Here is a 14,104-nt window from a genome sequence, read left to right as displayed (position 1 = left end):
AGTCTCTTTCTTAAACCAGACAAACACCTTATATTTCATACAACTACTGCCCAGTCATTAATAATTAAAATGAGTGTTAAAATCATTTGCAAAGTTCTTTCCATCAGAGCAGAAAAACAAAAGTAGAAAAAGTCACTTCATTAAAATACATCCCAACCAAACAGGTTTCATCAAAGCTAGACATTCAGCCAATAATACAGACTTATTATGTAATAGACTACTGTTCCTTTAACAAATGACACAGGATCACAGAAAAAAAATTGTCTGCTACTTGCGGTATTTCATGTGTCTTATACTCAAGTGTGCTGAGTCCAGATCTATAGTCGGATTTTGCCTAGGACATCAGGTTCTGAAGTTTTACACGGTATCATTGGCTATTTATACCGATACGAGAAAGTAATTTCATATTCATTATACAGCCACTGTACATAACTAAATTTTGCTTCAAAACTGTGAGAGATTACAAAAACTTGTCCACATTAACAAACGTGTGAACAAGTTCACTCGAGTGGTTATGCAACGCACATAGACTGTTGAAAAACTGCTTTAGGCACTTGTGAGTTTTTGCTGTTGACCTCTGCAGAAACCAGCAGTAGTCACCCATTATGTTGGGTTGTCTCCATGGTGGCAATAACCTGGTTGAATCGTTCTCTGTATTCATCACTCACATGACCCAAATTTGAAGGGAAAAAATCCAGATGACAACGCAAGAAATGCATTTTGAGTGACATTCAGCAGCTGAGTTGCTGATATGCAGCTAACAAGTTCAGCGCAGTTTCCAACCCGATGGCTTTCAAGAAAGTTTTGCACAACTAGCACAAGTGAATCCCAAGCCGCGAGTTCAAGCGTGTACACTTTGGATCTGAATGTGTCATCACGCATTATTTTGCAGATTTCAAGACTAGCAAAAATTCCTGCTTTTAGCTTGCCATCCGTTTTGATCTTTCCAAACCTATCCTTCAGATACTGGAAACCATTTCCACTACGATCCATTACCACAGCAAAGATTTTCATTTTCATCATTGTGTCACTTTATAATGATTGCTATCATCACGACTGTTCCATAGACGCAGCAAACGGCATTGCCTTTCTCTTGCCATTGAGCCACAGTGTGAGGCCAGAGTAGCACACAGTGCAGCAGCTGTGAGGTGCCCAGCTTTTGTCTTAATCCCTAACTTTACACCCGAAATAATACTTGTAAGCAACTGTCACTATCTTCATCAGGTTTTCGTACTGATCGCATGAGGTGTATTTACCACAATTATAGCAAAAATTGTCTGGATGGTTAATGCAGCTCCGCCCAGTCATCTTTAGAAGAAAACAGACTCATAGACTTACTAGCAAAATAAGAAAACAGTACTTGACTCATCTTGCATTATATAAAGGCTTAGCAACTACTGACATCAGCTCACTGAGCTGCTCAGATGTGCCCAGACGCTGCAGGAACATGCTGCTGTCATCATGTGTTATAAACCAGGCGCTGGAAGCCATGATGCAGGTAATGGTGCATCAAATATAATGTTGCCATACATCACTACCCGGGCCCATTTACAACGTAGTCGCCAAACTGTACTTGGCCTATAACTTAACATCTAGATGAATTTTGACTTCTGATTTAGAATCAGCGCACTGTATTTTATGTAAAGAGCATGTTTTATTCCAAGTAGCAAAATCTTTGTTGTCCTGTGTTATAAGACTACAGTAGCTTCTTTAGATGCAAGAAAATATTTGATTTGTTTACTTTGTTAAGCCTCGATTAGCTGCATGTACAGATATAGATATCATACAAAATTTATGATATATTTATGATACCATATCAAGACTTGCTTTCTTAAGAACGAGTGACATCATTGATGACATTTAAAGCCTTGGTATTTCAGAGAGCGTTTCGAGTGTTGGTGTGTTTTTTGGATATGTGTTTTAAAGTAGTTTTCTTGAGCAGGTTGGATTGACAAATCAAAGCTACCACAGTTGTTTTGATTGGCTTAGCCACTAGGCTAAAAGTAAACTCTTACGCAAGCTGGCTCAGGATGTCCCGGTTTTTATTATTAACTTTCTTTGGTCCAGATATTAAACAGAGCAGACATTATGTCCCAGATACCTTTGAATGTTCAAACCGGCACAACTTGTTTCTGAAACACTAACAGGTAAGTCCAAAACAGCAACTCTGTTTCTTTAATCAACATTAAGACTTTTACCGGGAAAAGTGAACGGAAGTCCTTCATCAAACCACCTGATCAACAAACTCCGACTTGAAGAAAAAGCAAACTTTGTAGCTGCTCCATCTACCTCTGCTTGTTTTACACAGAAAAAAAAAATCTGTAGTAAGTCTCAAAAATATGCAGATGAACTGTTAAGTTAGTCTGATACTATGTTTAAATGTTAGAGCTTGCTTAACACATTATAATCATTTACGGGAATATTATGTCAATATTATATGTAATAATTTATTGAAATAAGCTTCCAGAAGTTGTATTTAAATGTGCAGATGAGGAGTTTTTCCTCCACACTGTCATATGATGGGGTTTTCTCTGATGCTTTATTGTGGGGTCCACCTTACAATATAAAGTGCCTTGAGGCGGCTGTTGTTGTGATTTGGCGCTATATAAATAAAACTCAATTGAAAATGGAACTTCCTCTGTATGGTTGTAACAAGAATCACATGCAAAACTGTAACTGTGCAGTTACCTTTTACTGTACCACCATTCCATAAAAAGTATGCTGTTACTATGTTTTCTCTAAGTAGATTGCTAACTCACTGTATCACTATAATCAGACTTGTTATGCTTCTCTGAAGATAAACACAACAGATGACGGGAATGTTTTTGATTCCATATATATCTGATATCAGGAACCTAAGCAGTGTCAGCCTTGACTAATATTTGACAGGGAGACTGCCTCTTTTTGAAAACTGTCGGTAATTTGTTTTTCCCCTTGTCGAATCAGAATTGAGGGTTGGAGCAGTTTCCTCAACCACATAGCAGGATCAGAGGACTTCTGAATATTAATTTCTCTCTCAGCAATGGCTCTCCTGCACAGTGTCCTCTCTCCGGTCCTCAGCTGGACATGTCTCTGTTCACTAATGTACATATTCAGTACTGGACTGGTTGCTGCGGTTGCAGTTTTGACTGTGAGGAAAGTCTGGTACTCTCACAGGCTGTCATGCTTCAGCAAACCACCGGCAAACTCATGGCTGTTGGGCCATCTGGGGCAGGTACGATACACAGGCACCATCTAGTTTTATATTTATGTATTTATGATCTCTATATCATAGGATGTAACAAGAGCTTTCACAGTTAAACAGGATGGACTTAACATTTGCTCTTTGATTACTATAATCTTTGCAAAATTCTGTCTTGTTTTGTGAAAAAACATTAAAGATGCAGAGCACAGAAGAAGGTCTCCAGCAGATAGATGATCTGGTGAAGACGTACAAACACTCCTGCTGCTGGTTCCTCGGTCCTTTCTATCACCTGATCAGACTCTTTCACCCTGACTACGTCAAACCTCTGTTAATGGCACCTGGTAGGGTAAAACACCAACAGTCAAGTAATTAAACCACAGTTTTTATTCTTCTCTTACATCATCCATCAATTACTTCCTTTAGCCAGCATGACAATGAAAAAGAGTCTCATTTATCACCACCTACAGCCTTGGCTAGGTGGGTCAAATATTTCAGTTCTTGTCATCTGTGCTTACACAGTTTACAGGACTTGCACCTTTTTCCAGTTTTTTATGTTCCTTTTAGCATCACTAACTCTGTTTCTCTTTTGTCTCAGGACACAGTGTGCTGATCAGAAATGGCCAGGTGTGGTTTCGTAAAAGACGACTGCTGACTCCAGCTTTTCATTTTGATATTTTAAAGAGCTACATTACCATATTTAACTCCTCGTCTAAAATCATGCATGTAAGATTCACACATACAGTCACACATACACTCATGCACAAAACTATTTTTGGTTTCAGTGATCATTTAGACGAGCAAGCATTTGATCCATTTTGATGGGTTGTTGGTAAAAGTGGTGCTGCCATGAGGAAAATTCGCTTTACAATTAGTTTTAGATTCTTAATAAGTCATCAAGGTTGATTAGTAGTAGGCTGGACAAGTAAAACAACTTATTAAATTTATAAAATTGTAGAAAAATTTCTAGCAGTTCAAAATGTAAAGTTTTCATTAATTTACAGAAAATATCATTTTGTTTTCTTTTTAATTTTTGGGCACACTATCAAAAAGTTTTTTGTCAAAAAGTTTTTCCAAATTACAGAGGATGTATCCACTGAGTTTAATTCTGTCTTGTGTTCAATCTTCCACATAGCGCAGTTTTAGCAGTCATAAATGATATGCTCGCTTGGAGTGTGAGGGATAGTTTCCAGAGGAAAGGGCTGCATGCTGGTGTCCACAAGGTGGCAGCCATAGCAGGGTGGGCAGGCGGGTGGTGAATGCAGGATGATCCAGGTAGAATGTGAGTACTGACTAGCAGAGATGGGCAGTAACGCGTCACTGTAATCTGATTACTTTTTTCAAGTAACGAGTAAAGTAAGGGATTACTATTGCAAAAACGGTAATTAGATTACCGTTACTTTCCCGTAGGAACGCTGCGTTACTGCGTTACTAAAACCGTGATTTTTTTTTGCGAGAATGTCTCACAACAGTGACGTAAGCGAGTGCGCCGTTAGTGACAACAGCTGTCTGCAGATCAACAATCTCTTTACAGGAACTGCATTGGTCAGAAATTTGCCATGACAGAGCTTCAAGTTGTAGTGGCCCTGACCCTGCTCAGGTTTCGAATGACTCCAGGGGTGAACCCTGAAGTCAGGAGCAGCTCAGCTGGAGTTCGCCGTCTTCCCCAACTTGTCCTGCGTGCAGAGGGAGGCCTGTGGCTGCAGCTGGAGCTTCTGAACACACCCAAACTGAATGAGCAATCAGAGGAATGATCCAACAAGTGGAGTTTTTGTCTAAATTTCAGGAACAGGACCACACCTCATCCACGCCCCTTTCACTCTTCAGTCAATATATGCTCCTTAAACCATCATCGTACATTGTAACTGAGGATGTAGTCCCAGCTAGTGAATATAATGTTTAAACGTAATTTTTAATCACGAGTCAGGAAAAGATCAGACACAAAATGAAATTTACTGCAGGCAGTAACCTGTGTCTGCAGTAAACTGCTCCCACTTTTGTGTTCTTATGTAATATAGCTCAAACACAAAAATAAACAATTAAATCTTACACTGATGGCACCGCTCAGACACTAATTAGCTGTTTGATTTTGAGTTTTCACACATTCACATTAGGAGTGAAATCTTGACACTCACTTAACAATGAAACTCAATCTTTAACTCAGCCAGATAAAACTTTAAATCTTCTCTAATATGAAGAGAGAGAATTAACAACAGTCTTAGCAACTCTGTGTTGGTAGCACAGTTGGGTTGTAACTTAGATGTGCTCATATCTCTAAATAGAAATAAAACTGATCTTAAGACACAATTGAATTTCAGGTGGGTTTTTTCTTCCAGAAAAAAAATTAAGATCTGTAAACCAAGAAAGAAAGAAAGATTGCTAGATTAAAAGTTTATTCTACTATATTCCGTGTGATTTATACAAATTCTTCTGCAGTCAACTTTCATGTTCATGGAAGCATAATTATCAATTTGCTTCCAAGCTTCACGATGCAGTACAGGAGGATCTTCCACATTGTCTTGGGGGCAGCTTCTCTGTGGGCCCACTTAGTCTCTGACAGCTTCTGACAGCTTCTGCAGCTCCAGTGGGCGCTGCTCAGGTAACAACTTCTCCTGCATTTTAATAAATGCAGAGTGTTGTTTAGACAAGTTGGCCACAAAAGTGTAAAGCTTTTCAGTTAGGTTGAAAAAGCTGACAAAACATGTTTGATTTTGCCTTAATCTGGTTTTGGTAGAGAGTGCAATGTGTCACAGGCTGGGTCTTTGACCCAGCGCTCTGAGGTCATTTTTGTATTTGTCTCATTTTGATATGTGATTAGTTTTGTGTCATTTCCTATCTAGCTTTAGTTTAAGCTGTTATTTATTATTGTTCCCTTGGTTTTCTATGTTTGAGTTCTTGCATTATTCATCACGTATTAGGTATGTTAAGTTTGTGTTGTCATGTCTAGTTTTAGTGTTTCCTGTTTTATTCTGACAGTGTCATGTGTTCTTTGGTCATTGTATTTAGTTTCACTCCTCCTGGTCCTGTCATTAGATTCATGTCAGTCAGCTGTTTCCTCATGTGTCTCCACGTCCCCTGATCACCTCATGTGTGTATTTAAGCCTTCTGTTTTCTGCATGTCATGGTTGGGTAGTCTGTTTATCTCACCACAGTTACAGTCATTATCTTCATCGTCGCCTGTTTTCCTCACCATAGTCATAGTCTTTGGCTGTTTATTTCCACCACAGTCATAGTTATAGTTTTTGGTCTTAGTACCTCATAGTATTTTGTTTCTTAGTGTTTTTATTTCGTTTGCTTAGGTTTTCCTGGTTTACCCCTACCGTCGTCTCAATAAAGGATCACTTTTCTGTTACATCTTACAACTCCTCGTCTTCATCTGCTTTTGGGTCCTGTTTCCATACACATCGGCGCACCCCGCCGTGACAGCCTGACAGGCCTTTGGATTATTTTTTTTTTTGTTGTTGTTGTTTTCCTGACTGAAGTCCCTTAAAGTGCCCCCTCTTGTTTGCAGCCCCATCATAACCTTGACCCCAGATGTTTCAATCTTCAGATTATTTTCTTCCAGTACAGCCATTACTAGCTTTTCAACAGCATCTCCAGTAGCTAACTCCAAATTACACACCTGAAGGAAGTGCTCCTTGATTTCCATATTGTGTACATATCTGACAACAAAGGAAACCTGCTTGGTGTGAACACCTCTGTGGTTTCATCCATTAATATAGGAAAACACACACTTCTTCAGTCTCAGCTAACTGCAGGAAGTCACTTGGATGAGTGACGAAACGCTTCTCCAACTGAAAATGTCCAGATGAACAGAATCAACCTTTTGGGATTTATTTACCTGGATGATTAAGCACGCATCAAGACGTTATTTTATCAATATTTTTTAAATGATAGCAGCGCAAACAAATGTTTGCAGCACAAACGTAGCACAAACCTTTGACATCAATTTTGTTTGATTCCATTAATGTGTGTGTGTGTGTGTGTGGGGGGGGGGGCTGGTTGACCTCTGATGACCTCTAGAAATTTTTATTAATATGTTTAAAATGAAAGCGGCACAAAATAAAATTTTTGCAGCACAAATGTTTGATACCATTTTTGTTGGATTTGAAGAAGGTGGGGGGGCAACTTCACTCACATATAACAAACTGTCTCAGAAAGGATATTTTAGTAATACAACATTTTACAATTTTTAGTGATAACAGAACAGACTCATCACATCAAGCCACAAAATCTTCTAAAACCTGTCCGTGGCCTGACTCCTCCCCCACAAGGATCAAGCTTAAAATTATTATAAAGCCTATCATAGTGGGCAATCACAATGAATCCACCAGATGTCACCGAACATGACTGTGTTGAAAAGCTTTAAGTAAAGAACCTTTTTCAGTGCTTCAGGAAGCTTCATTTGGCCATCATTACCGATGGATTTGACGAGCAGGGGTGGAGAACTGGGGAGAGGAATCCTGAATGGCATTTTGTCCAGTTCCAGCCAGACCGGATACTACCACTCTCAGCCCCATGTGAGAAACTCACCGTAATGAAAAAAAGAGAAAGGAAAAAAATCCAGATTCTCCATTGTGCAGCATGAGGACGTTTGAACTTTTAAATTATTAACAGATGTGGATGATGGGCCATAAGCCCGAATTTAACTTGCATGCAACAAGTTAAATTACTGAAAAGCCCATGTACAGATGTTCATTTCTTGAGAATATGCGTGCTGTATGTGAATGATTTTCCACAAATAGCTCCTTTCATTGGCCAGCTTTAGTTTTTAAACCAACTGGTAGACCTGATACCAAATGTGTTGCATCCCTTGGTGACCTTGTGTTCTCTCCAGTACTTAGAGGTGGTAAACAGGGTCACAGCAATTAAGTCTAGTATTTTAGGCTGCTGTTATCATACACTGTAAGTGGGTAAGCAATGAATGCATTCAGGATGTGCTGACAAGAAAGCCCCTCTCATATACGTCACCTGTAATATTTTTGTTTTGGTTAGTTTTAGTTCAGTTTTTAATGACCATCAAATCAAAGTAAAAACATGGGGGCATTTTCTTATATAAAGTAAATTCTCAGAGACAGCATCTTGGTTTGATTGTTGGTTTGTTTTTAATTACATTTGTTGTTGTTTTTAATGGAGTATATGAGAAGGGTGCATAGTGGCATTTAATCATAACATAAAATTACAGTTCCAATTGGTAAATAAAGCAAAAAGCAAAAAATAAATAAATAAATAAGACATGCAGGAAACGCTATCTCAGACATGTATATTTGTGGGTACAGAAGTAGAGCGCATGGGGATTTTTCCTATAGTTGTGTTATTGTGTTGAAAGGTCATTATGTCATGATCATAGTGCACAGGTAATCCTCCACATTTGACTACAACTATTCTGTCAGTGAGAAGCCTGCCCTTATACTGACATTTGGGTTTCCTGGCTCCATCATTTTTTACTTCACATATAACAATACGAAACTTGGCTGTTCTCTCTGTCATGCCACTCCTGGGATCACATCTTCCTTGACCATTACAAATGGCTTTGACCTGTTCGTCATCACTAAGGATGAATGTGTTAGCATCCTTACAACTGTTGTCAACATTGTAGATCTGTTTACTTTTTATTTCTGCATCACATTTTTTCACACTCATCCTAGCATCTATATGCTGTCGTCTAAACTTTTCATAAGGGGTTTCATTCTGCCGCTTCACCATTGGTTTGGTTTGAAGATTGGCTGGTTTTGAGAGTCCAGTGGCAAAGAGCAGCACAAGCAGCAAACAGGTAAACAGGATCCTCATTGTTTCCTGGAGAAGAAAAAACAGGAACATTTTCATGATTTAGAATTTAGAGGACCAAAAGTAAACTCAGTTAACGATGAAACAGCACAGAAGAACAGGACCAGATCATTATTCTCTGCTGGACCGGTAATTACTCTGTTTGAAAATCCAATATTAAACCAAACAGTGTGACTATGACGCTAAAATGAATGTACCTCATATTCTGATACTGTGATGGTCCAGTCGGGTTAATGTTTGTGTGTCAGTGTAAAGACTAAAGGTATATAGAATACCTGTGTCTGTGAAGTCCCACCGTTATGCCATCTGCACTTTGGTCCCGCTATCGCTCTTGAAAATGATTTGCGCGTCTACATCGCTATTTATAGTTCAATATGTGGCCGGAAGTAAGGTGTGCTCTGAGGTGCATCTAGCAAACTCGAGTCATCATTTAAAAACAATACTAACAATTTTCCTTTATTAATATAAACACATCAGTCGATAATTTCTTAGTCGTTTTGATGTAGCCTTTTAAATGATTAAAGGATAAGATCCCATCAATATAACAGCTTCCAAAAGTTATATATCAAAGCCAGTCTCATTTTTGTTCTTTCACAAAGATATGGCAATATTATATTATTATAATATTGTGGTGTTTGCTGGAAAGAACTTTGATCTTAAAAATATATGAACATACCTGTATAGCAGTTCATACGTTAAGTAGCAGTTTAGCTATTTATTAACAACACATTTAACAACAAAAAAGCCTTTTGAATGACTTTCATGGGTGTTGGAATTTATATTGCTGTGTTTATGAGGTTTACCTAAAGGCACCAGGAATTCACAACTTTAATTCACATACATTGAACTATACATGAGAAAATGACAGACCACAATCAATAATCTTAGCAGTCACAGCTAAGTATTGTCTTCATATATGTAAAAGCTGTGTTAGCACTAATATTGATATAAGGTGTAGTCACAAAACTACAACATTCTAGCCAAAGTTAATTATAATATTAGAAATGTATCATTTAAACGTTTCCCAATGACGACACTCACCATGTTTTTTGCTTAACTGATGAGTGATTGGTGGGTTAAACTGCAGGTGTTCAGGCACGAGTCAGTCTTGTGGAACAGCAGGTGGTGAAGATGACTTCAGTCACTGAAATGCTCTGAAGGTGGAATTAATGTTAAAGTTTATTTAAGGATAAATTAATAAAGATTAATACAGAAATTTAGTTATCTCTCTTTCTTGGTTGTATGAAAAATAAGCTTGTTTCCTATAAAAATGTAAATAAAATAAAAAATTAATGTACATGTAAAAAGTTCTTACCAAAAGAGGATTAAAGACTGAGCAGAGATCAAGGCAAGTGCAGAGCGCTGTTATTAAATTCTACCTGAGCAGGAAAAAATAACACTTGGATCTGGGGGCTTCAGTTTTCACACATTTCAGTAGCGCCACCTTAATCATTTGCATCAATATCTACATCATCAGCCCACCTGTTCTAAGAAACGTGAGCACTTCCCTGTTTGTGGTTCAGAAGCATACTGCAAACATAATGTCAGGAATAATGTCCACAGCATGCTGATGCAGGGTGTCATTAATGGCAGGATTTATGGCGTTATTATGGTGACGTTACCGCGGGAAAAGCATTTTTGCAGCTCAGCGTTGAAGCTGCAGTTCGCAAAAAAGGTTTGCATGTTTTCCCTGTAACATGTGAAGCTTAGCACAATACTATATTTTAAAGTGCGTGACATTTGCCAAGTATAAAAGGTCTTTTATAGCCGGCTTCTCTCGCTTACGGCCATACCACCCTGAACACGCCCGATCTCGTCTGATCTCGGAAGCTAAGCAGGGTCGGGCCTGGTCAGTACTTGGATGGGAGACCGCCTGGGAATACCAGGTGCTGTAAGCTTTTGCACTTCCACACACAAACTGCAGAGGGCGCCGCTGCTCACTCAGTGGAGGCAGCTTCAGGAAAAGCTTCATGACAACGCTCCTCATTGCATTTCGCTTTTGTGCAAAACAAAAAAACAACAACAACCAAATATTTAGGAAATACACAAACTTATTTATTCTGTAAATGTACAAAATCTCTGTGGCTAGTCCGTCTGGCCTCAGTCGAGAGGAACTTGTTAACCTTGTAGTTTGCAGCGGGCGCAGTGTCAACCTGACACCCATGTGCAACCAGTTTGAACTCTTATTGGCTGCCGACTGCGGTCCCGAAGAGTACTGAATAAATGCGCATCAGTGTGCTACCCTGAGCAGGGAACACGATATCATGGAGTTTCTAACACGGAGCAAGGTGAAGGTGACGCTACTATGCAGGACCGCCCCTGCTTAGCTTCAGAGATCAGATGAGAACAGGCTGGTATGGCCGTAAGTGAGAGGCTTCCTCGACAACGGGGTTCATGTAGATACTGTAACCCATTTATTGGGATTTAAAAAACAATTTAGAGTGAAGCATATTGATTAGTTTCTACTTTTTTTAATAGCTGCACATGACAACACAGTTATAATGCATACTTAATGCTGCAATATTCACGTCATAAACAATTGTGAGTCTTTGCACAAAAACTTCTACAGGTGCTCTGTGCATGTAGAGAGATATTGATGTAACGCTTGAAGAATTTGACATTACTACATGAGCGGAAGAGCTCTTTGCGCAAGACTCACTAACCATCCTATTGGAAAATGAGCTTAAAGAGTGCCTCACATCCGTTTCAACATTTAAACTGTCATTTGTGTGTTGAAGTGCAAAAGCTTACGGCACCTGGTATTCCCAGGCGGTCTCCCATCCAAGTACTGACCAGGCCCGACCCAGCTTGGCTTCCGAGATCAGACGAGATCGGGAGTGTTCAGGGTGGCGTGGCCGTAAGCGAGGGACTGCTTCACAAACAGCCTCTTTATACATGCTGTGATGACACAGTCATGCTTACGTTTTTTTAATGTCCTGTATATAAGTTGAATTGTCCAAAGCACAAAAATGTTGCACTTCCAAATGGTCCTAACACACTGTGTGCTCTGTGTCACTTTAACACTGTGCTGTGAGAAACGAACATGTGTTATTATGGTGACGTTACCGCGGGAAAAGCATTTTTGCAGCTCAGCGTTGAAGCTGGAGTTCGCAAAAAAGGTTTGCATGTTTTCCCTGTAACATGTGAAGCTTAGCACAATACTATATTTTAAAGTGCGTGACATTTGCCAAGTATAAAAGGTCTTTTATAGCCGGCTTCTCTCGCTTACGGCCATACCACCCTGAACACGCCCGATCTCGTCTGATCTCGGAAGCTAAGCAGGGTCGGGCCTGGTCAGTACTTGGATGGGAGACCGCCTGGGAATACCAGGTGCTGTAAGCTTTTGCACTTCCACACACAAACTGCAGAGGGCGCCGCTGCTCACTCAGTGGAGGCAGCTTCAGGAAAAGCTTCATGACAACGCTCCTCATTGCATTTCGCTTTTGTGCAAAACAAAAAAACAACAACAACCAAATATTTAGGAAATACACAAACTTATTTATTCTGTAAATGTACAAAATCTCTGTGGCTAGTCCGTCTGGCCTCAGTCGAGAGGAACTTGTTAACCTTGTAGTTTGCAGCGGGCGCAGTGTCAACCTGACACCCATGTGCAACCAGTTTGAACTCTTATTGGCTGCCGACTGCGGTCCCGAAGAGTACTGAATAAATGCGCATCAGTGTGCTACCCTGAGCAGGGAACACGATATCATGGAGTTTCTAACACGGAGCAAGGTGAAGGTGACGCTACTATGCAGGACCGCCCCTGCTTAGCTTCAGAGATCAGATGAGAACAGGCTGGTATGGCCGTAAGTGAGAGGCTTCCTCGACAACGGGGTTCATGTAGATACTGTAACCCATTTATTGGGATTTAAAAAACAATTTAGAGTGAAGCATATTGATTAGTTTCTACTTTTTTTAATAGCTGCACATGACAACACAGTTATAATGCATACTTAATGCTGCAATATTCACGTCATAAACAATTGTGAGTCTTTGCACAAAAACATCTACAGGTGCTCTGTGCATGTAGAGAGATATTGATGTAACGCTTGAAGAATTTGACATTACTACATGAGCGGAAGAGCTCTTTGCGCAAGACTCACTAACCATCCTATTGGAAAATGAGCTTAAAGAGTGCCTCACATCCGTTTCAACATTTAAACTGTCATTTGTGTGTTGAAGTGCAAAAGCTTACGGCACCTGGTATTCCCAGGCGGTCTCCCATCCAAGTACTGACCAGGCCCGACCCAGCTTGGCTTCCGAGATCAGACGAGATCGGGAGTGTTCAGGGTGGCGTGGCCGTAAGCGAGGGACTGCTTCACAAACAGCCTCTTTATACATGCTGTGATGACACAGTCATGCTTACGTTTTTTTAATGTCCTGTATATAAGTTGAATTGTCCAAAGCACAAAAATGTTGCACTTCCAAATGGTCCTAACACACTGTGTGCTCTGTGTCACTTTAACACTGTGCTGTGAGAAACGAACATGTGTTATTATGGTGACGTTACCGCGGGAAAAGCATTTTTGCAGCTCAGCGTTGAAGCTGCAGTTCGCAAAAAAGGTTTGCATGTTTTCCCTGTAACATGTGAAGCTTAGCACAATACTATATTTTAAAGTGCGTGACATTTGCCAAGTATAAAAGGTCTTTTATAGCCGGCGTCTCTCGCTTACGGCCATACCACCCTGAACACGCCCGATCTCGTCTGATCTCGGAAGCTAAGCAGGGTCGGGCCTGGTCAGTACTTGGATGGGAGACCGCCTGGGAATACCAGGTGCTGTAAGCTTTTGCACTTCCACACACAAACTGCAGAGGGCGCCGCTGCTCACTCAGTGGAGGCAGCTTCAGGAAAAGCTTCATGACAACGCTCCTCATTGCATTTCGCTTTTGTGCAAAACAAAAAAACAACAACAACAAAATATTTAGGAAATACACAAACTTATTTATTCTGTAAATGTACAAAAGCTCTGTGGCTAGTCCGTCTGGCCTCAGTCGAGAGGAACTTGTTAACCTTGTAGTTTGCAGCGGGCGCAGTGTCAACCTGACACCCATGTGCAACCAGTTTGAACTCTTATTGGCTGCCGACTGCGGTCCCGAAGAGTACTGAATAAATGCGCATCAGTGTGCTACCCTGAG

The 14,104-nt window shown here is 40.1% G+C and overlaps 1 protein-coding gene and 6 non-coding genes across 10 annotated transcripts; 4 read left to right on the top strand and 3 right to left on the bottom strand.

Annotated features, from left to right (window-relative positions):
* The first annotated feature begins 2,079 nt into the window (after nucleotides 1–2,079).
* Nucleotides 2,080–7,301, top strand: LOC105940438 (cytochrome P450 4F3). 4 transcript variants are annotated; one of them, XM_076880243.1, is made up of 7 exons: nucleotides 2,080–2,147; nucleotides 2,947–3,214; nucleotides 3,381–3,525; nucleotides 3,608–3,661; nucleotides 3,780–3,907; nucleotides 5,664–5,780; nucleotides 6,481–7,301. In XM_076880243.1, exons 2-6 carry the CDS (start codon nucleotides 3,023–3,025, stop codon nucleotides 5,736–5,738), a joined length of 594 nt encoding a protein of 197 aa, XP_076736358.1. In that variant the 5' UTR covers nucleotides 2,080–2,147; nucleotides 2,947–3,022; the 3' UTR covers nucleotides 5,739–5,780; nucleotides 6,481–7,301. The 4 variants fall into 4 exon arrangements, with proteins under 4 accessions (XP_076736358.1, XP_076736355.1, XP_076736357.1 ...); XM_076880240.1 differs by lacking the exon at nucleotides 5,664–5,780 and having other exon boundaries at nucleotides 6,481–7,299; XM_076880242.1 differs by having other exon boundaries at nucleotides 5,664–7,297.
* A 971-nt stretch (nucleotides 7,302–8,272) lies between these two features.
* Nucleotides 8,273–10,462, bottom strand: LOC101474692 (uncharacterized). Its single transcript, XR_002721526.3, has 3 exons — nucleotides 10,284–10,462; nucleotides 10,010–10,122; nucleotides 8,273–8,977 (listed from the first exon to the last, which is right to left on the bottom strand). It is a non-coding gene; the product is annotated as an uncharacterized LOC101474692 (transcript).
* A 285-nt stretch (nucleotides 10,463–10,747) lies between these two features.
* On the top strand, nucleotides 10,748–10,866 carry LOC111501511 (5S ribosomal RNA). Its single transcript, XR_002721528.1, has one exon. It is a non-coding gene; the product is annotated as a 5S ribosomal RNA (ribosomal RNA).
* Nucleotides 10,867–11,712: 846 nt separating this feature from the next.
* On the bottom strand, nucleotides 11,713–11,831 carry LOC111501512 (5S ribosomal RNA). Its single transcript, XR_002721530.3, has one exon. It is a non-coding gene; the product is annotated as a 5S ribosomal RNA (ribosomal RNA).
* Nucleotides 11,832–12,191: 360 nt separating this feature from the next.
* LOC111501510 (5S ribosomal RNA) lies at nucleotides 12,192–12,310 on the top strand. The gene has a single exon (XR_002721527.1). It is a non-coding gene; the product is annotated as a 5S ribosomal RNA (ribosomal RNA).
* Nucleotides 12,311–13,156: 846 nt separating this feature from the next.
* On the bottom strand, nucleotides 13,157–13,275 carry LOC143415297 (5S ribosomal RNA). The gene has a single exon (XR_013095935.1). It is a non-coding gene; the product is annotated as a 5S ribosomal RNA (ribosomal RNA).
* Nucleotides 13,276–13,635: 360 nt separating this feature from the next.
* Nucleotides 13,636–13,754, top strand: LOC143415250 (5S ribosomal RNA). The gene has a single exon (XR_013095888.1). It is a non-coding gene; the product is annotated as a 5S ribosomal RNA (ribosomal RNA).
* The last annotated feature ends 350 nt before the right edge of the window (nucleotides 13,755–14,104 follow it).

The sequence above is a fragment of the Maylandia zebra genome, linkage group LG23 (assembly GCF_041146795.1).
Source record: "Maylandia zebra isolate NMK-2024a linkage group LG23, Mzebra_GT3a, whole genome shotgun sequence".
In the NCBI taxonomy this organism is placed as follows: domain Eukaryota; kingdom Metazoa; phylum Chordata; class Actinopteri; order Cichliformes; family Cichlidae; genus Maylandia; species Maylandia zebra.
Note: the sequence above shows the minus strand (reverse complement) of the source record. Positions and strands in the feature narration are given on the sequence as shown.